At 57.7% G+C, this 17398-nt stretch overlaps 1 protein-coding gene across 1 annotated transcript in view; it reads left to right on the forward strand.

The window, feature by feature from the left end:
- Positions 1 to 6934, forward strand: part of PARD6A (par-6 family cell polarity regulator alpha) — a 16164-nt gene extending 9230 nt beyond the window's left edge. Inside the window, exon 2 of the mRNA XM_032795422.2 lies at positions 5792 to 6934. Coding sequence (XP_032651313.2) covers positions 5792 to 6543 — 752 coding nt within the window. The 3' untranslated portion in view covers positions 6544 to 6934. The remainder of the gene's footprint in view (positions 1 to 5791) is intronic.
- The last annotated feature ends 10464 nt before the right edge of the window (positions 6935 to 17398 follow it).

The raw sequence follows: 17398 nt of genomic DNA on the forward strand, positions 1-17398 counted from the left end.
CCCCCCCCCCCCGCCTCGGCTGGGACTCTCCAGTGGCGAAGGAGGGCAGCGTGGCTATCACCACCTCACAAATGGGAAACTGAGGCACCAGGGGAGCAGTGACTTTCCCAGGCTCGCCCAGCCCAGCTCTCCCGAGTCCCAGTCCTGTGCTCTGCCTGCTCAGCCTCGCTTCTCTGGGCACTGCCCCTGTAAATGGCAGGGATCGAAGCATGGAGCCAATGTTGGTGTGAGTCCCTAGTGAGCCTGCCTCCGCAGCAGAGACCTGGCCCCAGTTCCCTGGCCCAGCCATCTGCTCCTGTGGGCCACTGACGCTTGCACTGCTCTGCAGCAGCCACTGGACAGTAATGACGGGATGGGGGCAGATACCCCACTGTGACCAAGGAAGGCTTCTGTGATGTGGGGGGCCTTCTACCACCTCCCCCTTGTGGGCCAGGTGCCCTGTGGGCAGCTGCTGGGCATGGTGGGTCCAGGCGCGTTCTCAGGGTTGGGGGGAGCTTGCAGCCTGATAAGAAATGACCCTGGCTATGTCCTGGGCGCATGGATTCTGGCTCCATCAGCGGCCGCCTCCTCAAGCTTGTGTTGGCAGGGGCAGCCAGGCAACCCTGTTTGCCTCCGTGGCTGCCCCAGAGGAGGGGGCTGCCGAGCTGCTCGCATCTCCCAGTGACTCAGACAGCAGAGTCGCTCACAGAAATAGCTGGGAAAGGCCTTGCCGAGTCTCCTGGGCTAAAAATACAGCATGGTGTGTGCATGGCGAGATATTTATAGCCAGCAGCCCCTGCAGGCAGGCGTGTGCCGGGAGAGGCGCTCGCTGCTCAACCAGGCAGGAGTCCCCGGCAGGGCTCACGGGCTGGGCCTGGACGGCCCCGGGGTCTGACCTTGCACAGCCCGGCCTAGGCTCTCGCCTCCCCCCACCTGTCCGTAAACAACACATCAAAAGCTTCACGGCGCTCGGGAAAGAAACCTGCTGGCTGGCGGGGCCTGTAGCCGGGAGTCCTGGCAGCCCATGCTCTGCTCTGCCTGCAGGGGACATCGCCAAGGAGCAGCCAGGCACTGCAGGGTCTCAGAACTGGCTGCAATGCCCCAGTGAGGTGCTAGGGGTGCTCCGGGGGATGTCTCTGCCAGCTGCAATCAGGGGCATGAGTGACTGTAGGGGTCGCTCTTCTGACCCCATTGTGGTGCTAGGGGCTGGATGAGCCTGACAGCTCCTGGCTCCATGAACCCATGGGCACTCTGCTCTGGGGTGTCATTAGCTGTGGGCTGAGCCACCGCCTTGGCTCAATTCCACCCCCATTCACTCCCCCCTCCCAGGGGCAGGGTGGGGCGCGCTGTGGGCCAGAGACTGAGCCTGTGGGGGGAGCCCCAGGGACTCAGGAAGTGCTGCCGTGGGGGGGGCTGTCTCCTCGGCTTAGCTCTTGGGCCTCAAACCTTGGCACCTGGAGCTGCTCTGAGCTGGTGTCAGTTGGTGCCTGGGAGATGCCAGCATGCCCTGCTCCTTGCCATGGGTTTTCTGCCCCGCCTGGCTGGCAGAGGCAGCCCCCTGCTTGGGGGGACTGTGCCTGGAGTCTCCGTGGCCTCAGTGGCACCAGCTGGGATTGGGGCGCTGGCACCGCCAGGGGTCTGGGGTTGTGGGGCAGCTGTGCACAGATGGGTCTCCGTGGAGCCAGCTGCCTCGGCTGGGGGCACCGGGGGCCTGTCCCTAGCTGTGGCCAGCTGGGGAGGAGGGTTGGCTGTGAGCTGCCAGTTCCATGGGCTCCCCTCTCTGTGCAGGGGGGTGGGGGCAGGCTGGGATCCTGTCTCTCCCTGGCTTCTCGTGGGGCATGGCTGCTGCTCCCTGCTGCCAAGAGCTGGTCATCTGCCTGGCCTGGCATAGAGACGTCCCCCCTCCTGGTGATCCACCCCAAGGGGTGGGCTCCCCGTTTCTGCTGTGGGTGCCCTCAGAGTGCTGGGTGGTGCTGCCCTGAGCATCTACACTCCCGCCCCGGGACACGCATGGGGGGAGCAACCAGTGGAGCCAGGGAACGTGCCCTTGGGCTCCTGCATGGCAGCCAGCCCTGGCTCTCTGCCCCAGCGGGAAGAGGCCAAGCTGGCGTGCAGGTGACCTGAGCTGGTGCTTGTGGGAGCTGGCAGCTCCAGGGTTAACTCCATGGGGTATGACTCACAGTACGATTTAAAGCAGAGTTATTCAGATTCCTCTAATCCCCGCCTGGCACATGCCAGGTAATCCCCCAGGCCCAGCTCGACTGGTGGGTACAGCCCCACTGCTGCTCTCACCCACTGCTGTGCCAGCATGTGCCCAACCACAGGGAGGGACAGCAGCAAGCCAGGGCAGAGCAGAGTGGGGTGTCCTCGGCATGGGCCCCATCCCGATCAGAGGCTGCATTGCTCCCCAAGGCTGGGCTAGTGGCAGGAAGGCAGGGGAATTGCTGGCATTAGCTGACTCACATGACAGCTCCTCCGGGACTGGGTCGAGCGGAGAGCGTCCTGAGCTCTCCCCTCCCAGAGCCACGGCATCAGGCATGCTTGATGTGCCAGTCAGCCTGGGGTTGGGGCTGGGCTATCCCAGGGAGACCCCCCTACACACACACACCCCGCAGGCTGGGGGGAGTCAGCAGCTACCCTGTGGCCAGCTCCTGTGTGAGGGAGGGGAACGATGGGGTATGTGGGCAGGGGAGAGGGTGTTTGGAGGAGGAAGTGGTGGGGCTGGGTCTGGCACGGTAACACACCCTCAGCCACGGGCTGTCCACTTCTGGGCCTGGCTGCATGGGCCTGGCAGCTCCGAGCTGCCCTGCCCTGTGGCGCGCTGGGCACTCGATCTGGCCTGGGGATCTCGGCTCGTGGCTTCCGTCACCAGCGCGAAGGGCGTAACCTGGGTGAGGGCAGCTGAGGCTGCAGAGCATGATGTGATCTATGGGCACAAGCTGCTTTGTGGGACAGGGCATGAGGAGGGGCAGCTGGAGTGGGAGGGGGGCAATGGTCTCTCAGGCAAGGGGTCTGACGGCTGCCCCAGTGGAAGCAGCCCCCCCCCCCCAGGTGGGGCAGAGGGCAGTCTGGTGTTGCAGGGGAGTGGGGGATGGACTGGAGCCCAGGGGTGAGGGTGCATCCCAGAGTGTGAGCCAAGGGGGCCTGTGGCAGAGATCTGGGGCTGGCATCTCTGTGCCCATGGGCAGGTGGGCTGAGCTGGCCTGTCCCGGGGGGGGAGGGCTTGGGGAGATGGGCTGCGCTGTGGGAGGTGTTGTAGGGGGGGGGTGCTGCGGCCTTGGGGGAGGGGAAGAGAAGCAGGGAGGGGTTTGGGGTTTGGTGGGGGTGGCGAATGAGTTGGGATCCTGGGCAGATGTCCGGGGTGGGGGCCTTGCAGAGCATTCGGGCAGCGCTGCCTCCCCTCGCCCCATCCCTGGGCCGACATGGCCCAGCAGGCCCTGGCAAGGAGCACCCTGTGCCAGCCTGGCAGTGGGCAGGGCTGAGGAGCTGCCCTCGCTGGCTGTTTGGCCCCTGGTCTAGCTGAGCTAATCCTGATAGCGGCATTCCCATGGCACTGCCCTTCTGCTGCCATGGCAGCCGGGGCTGGGCAGAAGCCCGTGTGACACCAGCCGGGCCTCACACCTGGCCGAGTGCCCTGGGGAGCTGTCAGCAGGGCTGCCGGGGTGGGAGGGGCAAGTGGGGCAATTTGCCCGGGGCTTCACAGGGGCCCCGCGAGCCCTGGCCCGGCGGCGGTCTGGGTCTCTGGCGGTGGGGGGCCCTTCAGTGCTGCCGAAGACATGGAGCGACTGAAGGGCCCCCCCATTGCTGAAATGCCACCAAAGACCCAGACTGCCGCTGGGTGAGTACAAGCGCCGCAGCTCCTCCACTTGCCCCAGGCCCCCCGAGTCCTCTGGGCAGCCCTGGCTGTCAGGACAGCGCGGGGATGGAATGAAAGGCTTGGAGCACTTCACTGCCAGGGGAACCTGCTCCCGTCACCCCCAGCTTCCCTCTCTTCAGCCCGAGTGATGCTCCCCAGCTGTGGCCATGAAGCTCTGGGGCAGACATGGGGCTTGGTGCTGCTGCTCGCCCCTTCGTGGCAGGCCTGCCCGGCTCGTTGACCCCTGGGGGTCCTGCAGGAAGGGTCTGTCGCCCCAGCCTGGCTAGTCCTGGATTCTGCCATCTGCAGCTGGCTGGCGTGACGCTCCTGTGGGCAGCGCCAGCCCTGGCTGGTGCCCAGAAGGAGCGATTGGTGCCCGGGGCTGTGCTGAGCAAGGCCATGATGCTCTCGGCAGCCAGCTGGGGGCACTGATGGGGCACACGGTCTGGAGCTGGGGCAGGCATAGCCCAAGGGGAGGCTCCCATTGGCTCCATGGGCCAGGCAGGTGTCTCTGGGGCTACACAGACAGCTCAGTCTCTGGGCTCCCCAAGCTGTAGCCCTGCCAGGTGCCTCTCCCACTGCTGTGAGGTGGGCACCGAGTGGGAAGGGACTTGCCCATCATGATAGACCCGGGAGTCCTGGCCCCTGCTGTGCTCCCAGGCAGGCCATGCCATGTCAATATTGTCATCTCTGAAACTGCAGAGCAGACCCCTCACCCTGCCCCGTGTCCCCTGCACAGCATGGCCTGCCCAGAGCGGGTATCAGCCGGGGCCTGGCTCTGGGGCAAGGGGAATGGAATTTCCCCAGAATGCCAGGGTTCCCACCATGCCCTGGAGGGGGGCTGTGGGATGTAACAAGACAGCCGTCCGGGCATGAAACCCTCCACTCTGCTCCCTTGGGGCTGGGACAGCTGGATGCCTGACACCCCCCCCCCCAGCTCTCCAGCCACCCAGGGCCAGTGAGCTGGGATCCCAAGGAGGGGCGGGGGAGGGCTTGAGATCGCAGAGAGTGACAGGTCCAGCCCAGTCCTTCCCCTCCCTCCACCCTTGCTGTGCTCTTATCAGAGGGCTCCAGGCCTGCCCCGCTGGTGGAGGGAGAGGAGCATTTGCTGGGGGAGGTGCTCTTCCAGGTAGGGTGGCGGGTGGAGATCATGGGCTATTGCGGGGGATGGGAGGGTTCCAGCTGAGGGGCTCGGACACCGGTTCTAGGGCTGAGCAGAAGCAGCTGCCTGGTCCCTGTGGGGCTGGTGTGGTTGGCAGAGACCAGAGGGTTCCCCACCCAATTCAGCCCGGGGATGGCACCGTGGAGTCTCGCTGCCGACCCTTCCTGCCTGGCCGCGAGGAGCAGCCAGTGACACCACAGCCCTGGGCTGGCTGGCCATGCCAGCTGCTGCCTGGGCTAGGACAGCTCCAGAGTGGCTCCCAAGGTCTGCAGGGGGCTCCTGGCCCAGGTGGCAGCACCCAGGGGCTGGAGCAGGGCAGAGCCAAGAGGACGAATGCAGGAGTCTCATCCTCATTGGTAGCTGTGATACCTGGAGAAATATCCTGATGCCTCGGGGGGGGGGACTTGGGTCTCCATCCAGGGAGAGCCCAGACCCTGAGTCAGGAGGCGTGGCAGGGGAAGTCCAGGGATGGGATAGCTGGGGGCTGCAGGTCGGGAGTAGGGACACCGGCACAGCTGGGGGAGCCCAGGGCTGAGCTAGCAGGGGCTGCAGGTTGGGAGTCGGGGGCACCGGCAGAGCTGGGGGTTCCATGTCATTAAAATAACCCAGAAAGATGAGTGCAAAGCCAAAGCAGGGAGGGGTTTTTGCCATGGGTGAGCCTGGGCTGTGGGTCAAGTTCCTGATCTCGGCTGCTTGCTGCATTGGGGCAGCTGGCTGGGGCGCTCCATCCAGGAGGGGTTGGCTGGGGCAAGTGGGTTCCTGTCTGACCTCAGCGCTCTCCTTGCTCCCTGCAGCAGAAGCTGACTCCAGCGTCTTTGCCTCCAACTCCCTGCAGCGGAAGAAGAAAGGGCTGCTGCGGCCAGCGCACCACCGGGCCAAGCCGCAGCTGCTGATCGGCCTGCCCCAGGACTTCCGGCAGATCTCCTCCATCATCGATGTGGACATCCTGCCCGAGACGCACCGGCGTGTCCGGCTGCACAAGCACGGCTCTGACAAGCCGCTGGGCTTCTACATCCGTGACGGCATCAGCATGCGCGTGGCCCCCCAGGGTGTCGAGAAGGTGCCCGGCATCTTCATCTCCCGCCTGGTGAAGGGCGGGCTGGCCGAGAGCACGGGGCTGCTGGCCGTCAGCGACGAGATCCTGGAGGTGAACGGCATCGATGTGGCCGGCAAGTCACTGGACCAGGTGACAGACATGATGGTGGCCAACAGCCACAACCTCATCGTCACCGTCAAGCCGGCCAACCAGCGCAACAACGTCATCCGGAGCAGCAAGGCCTCGGGCAGCTCGGGCGTCTCGACAGACAGCACGCCCAGCCCCGCCTCCCACTACCTGAGCCACTACAGCACGGCCGAGGGTGAGAGTGACGACGAGGGGGACCTGGTCATCGAGAGCAACGGTGCCGCCCGCTGCCCCAATGGCGGCCTCCTGGACAAAAACTGCCAGCAGATCCTGGCGCTGCCCGGCTCCCTGCACTCGCTGGGCAGTGCCAATGGCAGCCGCGTGGACAGCCTGCAGGAGGATGGCACGCTCCTCACCCTATAGAGCGCCAACCCCCCTTTGGGTGGGACCTCGCTGGCATGGGGGCAGCGGGCAGTTCGGAAGGCCCTGGCAGCCAGCCGGGCCCTGCCCCAGTCTGTCTCCTCTCCGGCAGGGCCAGGACGCTGGGCGCCCCATCCCCACCGCAGGAAAGGTGGCAGCCGAGAGTGGAGACGTGAGCGCTGAGCCTTGCCCCTCCCCCGTCTGTGGGGCTCCCTCACCCTTGTGGGGAACCAAATGACTAGACACTGCCCCTCTCAGGCCCCACCCCTGGGCCAGACCCACCCCTCACTCACCCCTTTCTTTCCAATCAAGTGGGTTTTTTAAATTGTTTTATGAAAATATGCATCATAAATTAATATATTGCAATCGGCCATTAAACCTTTTCTAGAAAGCGCTTGCTCATCTCTTGTGCTTGCCCTCGGGGCAGGTCCCAAGAGGGGCCAAGGCTCAGGGTTTGCCCCACCCTCAAGGCTGGGTAACAAGGGGCAGGGTGACATGCCCAGCAGGGAGGGGCTGGTGCCTGCCTGGCCCCTTGGGGCATCTCTACTCTCTGGGGCAGTGCTGCCGCTGACACCCATAAGGAGGGGAATGGCTCCTCCTCAGCCCCCACCTCGCTGCAGGGCAGTGGCTGTGCCCTACAGACCATTGGGGCCCAATCCGGAGCTAGGTAAGTGCCTGGCGCGCTGACACCCCTACCCTCTATCCCACAGACATCCCCTCGGGGCGCAGCCCTGTGCAACGCTCTGTCCCCACGGAGCAGGACTTCCATTTCCCCAATACCCCCCCAGGTTCAGGAGTCGTAAATCACCAGCCCCTGTGCAAGGATGTGGCATGAATCACGTCACAAGTCCCTGGGGTATCAGCTGGGACTCAGCGCTACCTGAGCTGCTGGCGGGTAGCCTGGCCCTGCTTCCTGGGTCCTCCCTGCAGTAAGCAGCCGTTCCCTGGGCCCAGTGGCTGCTCCTGCCTCCAGGCCTGGGCACTGCCCAGCCTCCTTTAGTGCAGTACCAGGAGGGAATCATAGACTTTAAGGTCAGAAGGGACCATTATGATCATCTAGTCTGACCTCCTGCACAATGTAGGCTACAGAATCTCACCCACCCACTCCTGTATCAAACCTGTGTCTGAGCCATTGAAGTCCTCAAATCATAGTTTAAAGACTTCAAGGTTTAGAGAATCTTCCAGCAAGTGACCTGTGCCCCACGCTGCAGAGGAAGGCGAAAACCCCCAGGGCCTCTGCCGATCTGCCCTGGAGGAAAATTCCTTCCCAACCGCAAATCTGGCGATCAGTTAAACCCTGAGCATGTGGGCAAGAATCACCAGCCAGACACCCAGGAAAGAATTCTCTGTAGTAACTCAGATCCCATCTAATATCCCATCACAAGCCATTGGGCAGATTTACCATTAGCCTAATTTTGGCAATTAATTTGTCTTTACTATCCAATTATACCATCCCCTCCATAAACTTATCAAGCTTAGTCTTGAAGCCAGATATGTCTCCCCCCCCCCCCCCCCACCTTGGAAGGCTGTTTCAGAACTTCACTCCTCTGATGATTAGAAACCTTCATCTAATTTCAAGTCTAAACTTCCTGATGGCCAGTTTATATCCATTTGTTCTTGTGTCCACATTGGTACTGAGCTTAAATAATTCCTCTCCCTCCCTGGTATTTATCCCTCTGATATATTTATAAAGAGCAACTATATCCCCCTCTCTTCCTTGTTAGGCTAAACAAGCAAAGCTCTTGATCTCCTTCATAAGAGTTTCCATTCCTCGATCATCCTAGAGCCCTTCTGAACCTGTTCCATTTTGAATCATCTTCTTATAGATGGAGATCAGAACTGCACACAGTATTCCAGATGAGGTTACATGCCTGCTTAACGGTACCTAACCCTCCTTCTCTCTAACTGCAAATACCTCGCCTGATGCATCCCAAGACCCATCGCTTTTTCACAAGCCATCCAGTGCACTGACGGTCATAGTCATCCTGTGATCCACCGATAGTCATAGGTCCTTCTCCTCCTCTGTTACTTTCAACTGAATGTGTCCCATTATAAACTATAAATTCTTGTATTATCCTAAATGCATGACTTGCACTCTTCACTATTAATTTTCATCCTATTACTATTAAACTCCATTTACAGGGTCCATCCAGGATCTTCCTGTAGCTATCCCGTCTTCTTATCGTCAAAACTCCCAGCTTTTGTCATCCGCAAACTTTATTAGCTACATTCCACTTTTTGCCAAGTCAGCAATAAAAAGAGTTGGTCCAAACGATCTGGAGAGAACTCCACTATAACCCACCTCCACCTGCCATTCACCTTTTAGGTACGACCGGAGTCCCCTAACCATTCCTTATCACCTTTCCAATTTTCAATATTATCCCCATCTTTTCCATTTAGATGCTAATCCCATATGAACCATATAAACTGCCTTCGAATCGGCTCAATTGATCCACTGCATTTCCTCTGTCTAAAAACCTACCTTCCAAAAGGAGATCAGGTTGTTGGCCACGAATCCTACCTTTTTACAAAAAAAACCATGTTGTATTTGCACAATTACCACTTGACCTCAATGCCCTTAACTACTCTTTCCTTCAAAATTTTCCAAACCTTGCAGACTCAGAATGTCTAACAGGCTCTAGTTATCAGTATCACGTTTTTTCCCTTTCTTAATAGATAGGAACTTCTTAGCAATTCTCCAGTCTCATACGGCTACAACCCCTGAGTTTACGCTCATTCATAAATTCTTGACTAATGGATTGCAATTTCAATGTGCATTCCTTTATATGCCTGCATTGAAGATTATGGCCCCCTGATTAGTCTGGGGTTAACCTGTTTTGAGTTGGCTTCTACCTCAGATGTGTAATATCTAACTCCAAGCTCATCCCCATTTGTCATCCTTACCATTAATCCCAAGCTCTCAATTAGAGCTATAAACGATGAGGCAAAGTAATTGTTTAGATAATTGCAATGCTAGATTAATCTTAACCCACACTCCCATCCTAAGTGTTTTAGGCAGATCCCACAACTTCTTTCTTATCTACTGTTTTCTCTCTATTTACATGGCTATAGAACACATTTACATAATTGAGTCATCTAAATTCAACATCACATGGATTTTGCCTTTCTCAATTAATACTATGTTCCTGAACTCAATACGATACACTTCCAACCATACATCTCTTCTCATTTCCAGTCCTGTAGGCCTTTCTGCTTTTTCTTATCACCTCTCTGAGTCCCTTGATCTACAACTACCCTGCCTATAATTATTTCCTCCTTCTTGGATGCAGGCCTCTGATCCCCAGTTCTCGAACACACCCTCTCTCCCACCTCTCGAAAGTACACCTCCAGGCCACCTCCCGTTTCCCGATACCATCATCAACTACCTCCTTGAGAATCAATAGACCTAGGTGCGTCAGTCCAATCGCTTTTCCATATATTCCTCCTTCGGACTCAACTCCATCTGCTTGTAAAATATTCCTTGCAACTCAAACCTACTCCACATCTCTTTCCCTCTCTTACTCACCACTCCCCACACATCACTTTAAACCATGAATTTAGCTCATGATCGTCGCACCAAAGTTGTCCCCTACACCATATTTTTTGAGTCTCAACTACTCACCAAAACCAAATCTAACAGGCGATACCCTCCTTCGTCGGTTCTTAGTCTAACTTGGTGAATGAAATCCATAGCTATCGCATTAGGAAATCGAGCTGTATGTTTACTACACTTCGTTCCCCCCCCACGCAACCATCCTACCTCACCTCATCGCGCCGCACACCTCTCCCTCCCCCACTCCCCACATCACACTCAACAATTCCCACCATCAGTAATTAACTCATTAAAGTCTGTACTCCTATTAAATCAGATAACCCCCCGGACGGTCTGTAACACCCCCCCCACCCACACGCACACCTACTCTCCACCGCCGGCACGGCTCTATTACTTTTACTTCCACAACTACTGATCCACCTCTTGCCCAGATACGCTTTCACTCACACTACATCTCTCTACTCTTTTAATTCCTCATAATAGACATACATTGCTACTGCCACACTTCTCTCTCTCTCCTCTTCTAACGCACACATAGTCTTCAATACCTGTACTCCAGTCATGACTACTATTCTACCATGTTTCTGTTATCCCTATAATATCCGGTTTCACTTCCTGCACCAGTAGCTCTAGTTCCTCCATTTTCTTACCTAGGCTCCTCGCATTAGTGTACAAACATCTTAATTCTTGCTGTTTGTTTGGCTTCACTCACATTCTTTACCCGATCTACCACCAGTATCACCTATTCAAATTGTATCTACAGTACCCTTCCTCCTTATGCCCATTCTCCTACCCATGCCAGTATCCTTTCTTGCTTCATTTTCTTCCCTCTCAATTTTTAAAATCTGGCATGGTGATTACCTGGACATCTGCCCCCAATTCCTAGTTTAAAGCTCTCTTAATCAGTTGTGCCAGCCTCCATCCTAGAAGCCTAAATCCCTCCCTACTCAGGTGAAGTCCATCCCAAGGGAACAGTCCTCTGTCCATGAATGCTTCCCAGTGGCCATGCATCCCAAAGCCTTCCTTATAGCATCACTGCCTGAGTCATCTGTTGATCACCATAATCTTGTCACACCTTTGTTGCCCTTCTCTAGGAACAGGCAGAATCCCACTGAAGATCACCTGAGCCTCAATTTCCTTAAGCATCTTCTCCAGCCTGACATAGTCTCCCTTGATATGTTCCAGCGAGAATCTAGCTGTATCATTTGTTCTGACATGAAGGACAATCAATGGATTCTTTCATGCTCCCATTAGGATCCTCTTCAGCCTCAGGTCCACATCCCGTATCTCAGCACCCGGCAGACAGCACATCCTTCTGTTCTCCGGATCAGCTCTAGTTACAGGTCTGTCTATCCTTCTCAGTAAGGAGTCCCCAGTCACGTAGACCTGCCTTTTACTGGTGACAGTGTGATTCTCTGGTCTATCCCCTGTTCCCTCTGGCTGCAAGTCCTCTCGATTCCTATTGTCCCTTGGAATCCTCCGCAACCCATCCCATTTCCTCCTGGGGCTCATGTTTGGTGTCATCTCCATTGACTCGTCCCCTCTTCCTATAGGACTAGCTGCTCATCTCTTCTTCCTTGCCCTCTCACCTTCAGCGACCACCTGCTGTGCCCCTTCTTCATTTTCCAACTCCAAAAACCTGTTCCTGAGCTCTATTTCTCCTTCACTGGCCCATCTTTTCCTCTGCCTGGTTCTCTTAGTCACATGCTTCCACCATCCACTTTCCTCACCCAGCAGTCTCCCCTCAGAGTTCTTTGGTCCTGCTTCCATCTGAGCTCTTCCCTTCAGCCTCATCATGTCGTTGCTCTGTCATCCGCTTCTAAACTCGACCAGCATTTCCACCTGTATCTCTAGTCCTCGGATCTTTTCTTCCATCAGCTCTATCAGGCAGCACTTCATGCAGACAAAACTCTTTTCAGGTACCCCCTCCAGACTCATATACATGCCATGGCTTCCCCATCCAGTCCTCCTCATTGTGTCTTCCACTGCTTGGGTCACTACCACTGCTGCCTCTGCATCTGTCATAGGTTTCCCACGTAAATCTGGGGAACACAAACCAACCCAAAACACCACCACCCACAGCAAACCAAACCTGCAACAAGCATCAAGCCACTGCTATAACACTGCACCCTCCCAGCAGGAGCCTGTGTGTTCCTTTGCCTGCCTCTCTTAGTCTTCCCCCCAAACTCCCCCGCTGACAGCTGTCTATGCTGCTGCAGACCAGGTGCCCCTGCCATAGGCCAGAACCAAGAAAGGGGTGAACATGCCCTGGAGTAGGGGGAGATGCAGGCTGCTCCTGCTGGCCTAGGGGCCAGGGCTCAGCTATTCCATGTCCTGCTGTCAGGGGACGGGCAGGGGTAGTATCAGGGCAGGATGGAGGGAACCCAGCTCTCTGCCCTCTGCAAGGGGAGGAGGTGGTGCCCTATCTGGTGCATGGCTCTGGCAAGCAGCAATCCACAACTGCTCCAGCATTTCCTTGAGGTAAACCTCATCTGGGCACCTGCCTGGGCAGGCTCTGTGCCCCCAGCTGTCTGTAAGGTGAGGTGGGCATGGTGCCTGCTGCTACTGTTTTCTCTACCTGGCCTGTGGGGTTGTGGGGTGAGCCCCAGCTGTGCTCTGTCCTGATGAGCCTTGGGGGACCTCAGGTCTCAGTAACTCTGCAAGAGTGGTGGAGGGGAGGCTAATACTGCCCATGTGGCAGGGCTCTGCCAGTCCTCTGGGTGCTGCATTGGTATGTGCATGTCTTGGGGAGGGGGGTCCTCTTCCTTGCTGCCCCTTCCCTGCACCTTAGAAATGCCTAGGGGCCCACGGGGCAGGCTGGGCTGTGGTGCTGGAGGGGGTCCTGGCCCATCTCCGCTGCAGAAGGAAACTAAAACCGTTCGGGACAAAGGCTTGGCTGTGCCCAGGCTCAGCTGTCCCCCACCCTGCTCATGGGTGACAGCAAGTCGTGGTGCCCAGCTGGGGCAAGGGGTGAGGCTAGACTGGCTGCAGTGACACCCCACCCCCATGTGTCTGCCCTGAGCACCACAGAGAGCAGCATGCCCTCATCTTGCGCACAGGCGCGCACATATCCCCGGGCGTGTGGGTTCAGGCCAGCCCCCAGCGTGGCGGTCAGGTGGAGCAGGGCGTGGATAGAACTAACCGTCCATGCCATGGTGTCATCTCCCCACCTCTACACTTCTCTGCCAGCCCCCACAGGCTGCCCAGTGAGTGCTGGGTGGAGCATGGCCCAGGAATTAAATGTGCCCCCGGGTGGCCAGGCAGGGGGAGGTTCTGGGCTGAGCGCTGGCTATGGGACAGGGGGTAGAGGGGGGGCAGATGGGATTCCCAGACAGTGGTGCAGCATGGGACTCTGAGCATCCAGTACTGGCCACCAGGGCTGATGCCAAGGGCTCTGCAGGCCTCAGCACAGCTGTATTCAGCAGCACCCTGCTCCGAGCCGGGCCCCAGCTGTGCCTGGGCAGCTCCTTTTACCTCCACAGTGGCAAACCTCCCTGGCTGCCTGCCATGGGGGCAATGCACCCACAGGCCCCACCAGCACCGTGGCCAGACCCTGGGGCCACCCTCATGAGGCCAGGGGGCCAGGCACTGCATACTGGGAGCGGGAGCCTGCCTCCAAAACAGCAACAGCAAGCAAGGAGCAGGGCCTGATCTGGCCCTAGGGGGCCACCACCTTGGACCTCCCCCCCCCACAAAAAAAGCACACACACGGCCCACTGGACCCCCACCAACCATATAGCAACACTGCACCTACGCACACTCTCTCTCTCTCTCTCTCAACAGCCACTTATAGTAGCTGCCCACTATTGCCCGGCCCCCTCATACATGGCGCACTTGCGTGGTGGTGGGCACCACAGCTGCTGTTTTGGCACCAGGTGGCGCTGTTAGTGGGTAAATGGAGGCCGTGGGACCTCGGTTGCTGGCCACTGACACCTTCCCCATTCACTAGCCCCGTGTATTGGGCTCGGAATGCAACGCTTTAGCCCTACACTGAAAAACAAAACAAAAAAAAAAAACAACCCACTTTGCAGAGTAAATGAGTTTGCTGCCACAGCCCAGCCATTACAAAAAGGGCCCGGCCAGTCAACTATTGGCCAGCTGGTAAGCCTAGCTGGCCCTGCCTGTGGGCCAGCCCTCCTTGCATCCCAGAGCCCTCTGCCCGCCACCCCCAAACACTCCAACATTACCCGGGTCTCTCTCTGCCTGTGGGGACAGGATGGTCTGGCATGGGCACCATGCCACACTGAGTCCCTGGGGGCTGTGGGCAGCAGGCGCTGGCCAGCTCCTGTCTGTGTCTGGACACAGCGGGGTGGCCCCAGAGGGCTGGGACTGGCTTGTTGTGTGGATGTACAGCCCCTGGTGCAATAGGGCCCTGGCCAGAACTGGGCACACCTGTGTAATGCAGCTAATCAATGACAAGGGCAGGGGGCTCCCTGGCTGGCTGGGAAGAGGCCCAGTGGCAGCTCCATCCCCCATGTAGCTATGCCAGCCAGTGTATCCTGCCTGGCGCCTCTCCTCGCTGGAGCAGGAAGTGCAGCAGGGTGCCAGGGTATGTGCACATGTATGCAGCGTCCAAGAGCCCTGCCTGGGCTTCCGCAGCGCCTGTCAGGCTGGATCCGGCAGCCAGCCCAGCACATGCAGGTGGGGAACGGGCAGCAGGATGCAGGGCCCTGGCAAGACAGCAACTCCCCTGCAGGAGCCGGCGAGCCAGTGGGGATGAGCCGGGTGCAGACACACGGCTGGTTTCAGTGGCACATGGACTGTGTGCTGCAGGGAGAGGCTGCCCTGCCTATAGGCACCGGTGCCTTTTAGTGTTATGGCTCAGCCCTACTCTGGAAGCAGTTTGGCACGTCCTGGCCTCTCCCCCAGTGCTGGAGCCTGGGACCTGCTGTTGCTGCTCCAGGTGGGTGCGGTACTGCAGCAGCCAGGAGCCCCCACGGGCCCTGAGCAGTGCCGGGTCTGGGTACAGGGCTGGACAAGCAGTGGGGCTGCAGGGCAGGATGAAGGGGTCTCAGCAAAGCTAGGTCAGGCCCCAGCATTGGGACAGCATTGTTGGTGCAGGGGCGGGACGGAGGGGACTGGACTAATGCTGGCTATGGGCCAGCAGTGCAAGCAGCTCGCCCAGCTCCCAGGCTCCTACCCCTACCCCAGCCGTCCAAGCCGCACTGGGGTCTGTCCGCCGGAGAATGAACAGAACATTCTGCCAGGGACAGGAGGATGAACAGGACAGTGCGCTGCCTTCCTGGAGCCAAGGGGGGGCGGCCCCATGAGAGGATCCATTGGGGATGGCGCTGCCCTGCAGGGGCTCAAGAGCGCTGACATCAGGCAGGCTATTACGAACCAGGGCCCAAGCCCCAAACTGGCTGCAAGCTCTATACTTAGATTTCACCGAAGTATCAAGTGTAAACGCCTCAGGCACTAACAGAGTCACAACAGTGCCTTAGATACGCTGATCTGTTCTGGCACCCAGGTGAGTATCGATGGTCACTTACACCACCAATCACTGCAAGAGTCAGGTCACCTTCAGTCCCAAAAGACTAGTCACTTCCCACACATCAGCTGCACCTTAGATCTCACACCAAAGACAAGGCTTGTAGCCAGTCCTGTAATAAACGAGTCAAACCTCGCAATAACACGTCCCACCATAACACAAAATCGCATATAACGCAATCATAGGTTGGCTCCCCTTTAAGGCATAACACAGTATGGTACTGTACCAGTGGTCCCCAACACCATGGTAGGGGAGAGAAGCTGCAGCCCTGTGCCTGCCGGGCACAGAGAACTCCAAGGCTGTGGGCGCCGGTGCTTTCTGTCCCCAGCAGGTGCGGGGCCGCTGCTTCTTTCCGGCTTCAAGAGACGCCGCGGCTCCTCGCCTGCCGGGGACAGAGAACTCCAGGGCTGTGGGCGCCGGTGCTCTCTGTCCCCGGCAGGTGCGGGGCTGCGGCTTCTCTACGGCCTGCCAGGGACAGAGAGCACCGGTGCCCGCAGCCCCAGAGAAGCCGGAGCGAAGCCACGGCCCTGCACCTGCTGGGGACAGAGAGCACCGCAGCCCCGGAGTTCTCTGTCCCCGGCAGGCGCGGGCCCGCAGCTCCTCTCCCCACTGTGCACTCGGCGGCGCACATCAATGCACCATGTTGGGGACCACTGACAAACTGACTGGTCTGAAACCCCGCTATACTGCAACCCCACATTTAGCGAGATGGAAGTTTTTGGACCCCAAACATCACGTTATAGTGGGGTTGCACTGTATATACAGCTTTATGAAGAGGCAAAGGAAATGAGCATTATTGACGAGTTTAAAGCAGGTAAACACAGATGCGGAAATGAGCTCCAATCGTCAGTTTCCAAAGGTAAGAGACATTTCTATAATAAGCAAGTTCTGTATGTCCCTCAGGCCGAATTCAGGCTAAGCACTGGGGAACTTTTGCTTATGCCTAGAAACATGAAAACCAATTCCTCCTTGTTAGGGGTTTTTAATGCCTGCCCACTTCTGTTTTGAGCTGCAACTTCAGCTGATGGGAGGAATTAACTTGCAAGACTACTCTTTATAGGAGGATGGGAATACAGGCCTTTGTCCTCAGAGTGTTCCACTGTTGTCCGCTGGTGTTGATGGGCCTTTTTTGGCGGGCAGGCCGGAACACCTCCTGTTGGAGACCAGCACTTCACACTCGTTAATGGCGCACTCCTGGCTGGTGGATTTACACTGTTACAGAGGCTCCTAATACAACTGCTCAAACATGACCTTGCAGTGTGGGACGCAGCTGTTAGCAGTGAGCTTAATACAGGCAGCAACTCACAAGCATTCAATAAAGTCTAACCCCCTGAACATGCTAGTATCTATTTTAACAATACCAACACACAGGGGCGCCAGACTGATCCCAGCAAGGTAGCTGTCCCTGTTCGATGGAGGCATGAGCTGGCACCTGGTCTGCCAACACCACAGATGGTTCAGATTGACACTGTGTCACGAGAAAGCTCACAGCTAGTAGTGATTTCAGGGAACATGGAAGCAGAATGGCCAAGCGATTGCCTCTAAGAGCCTCCCTGGTCCACAAGCAAAGGCAGGCAGAAGACGCTGGAAGTGACCTGCTGGCTAGGTAAATGTTGCAGCATGGAGGGGTTTGGTTTAGTGGAACGTGGGTCCACCAGCTACAGGGAGAGGCGGTTGTATAGTTTGGATGGCCTCCACTTCAGTAGACAGGGAACCAATCAGTTCAGGGATAGGCTGACTAGAGTAATCTGGAGGGTGTTAAAAGAGGGAGGGTAAAAACACTGAGATGTCGAGAATAAAATTAATCAAGGAAC

Source organism: Chelonoidis abingdonii, chromosome 19 (genome assembly GCF_003597395.2).
Source record: "Chelonoidis abingdonii isolate Lonesome George chromosome 19, CheloAbing_2.0, whole genome shotgun sequence".
NCBI classification, from domain to species: Eukaryota; Metazoa; Chordata; order Testudines; family Testudinidae; genus Chelonoidis; species Chelonoidis abingdonii.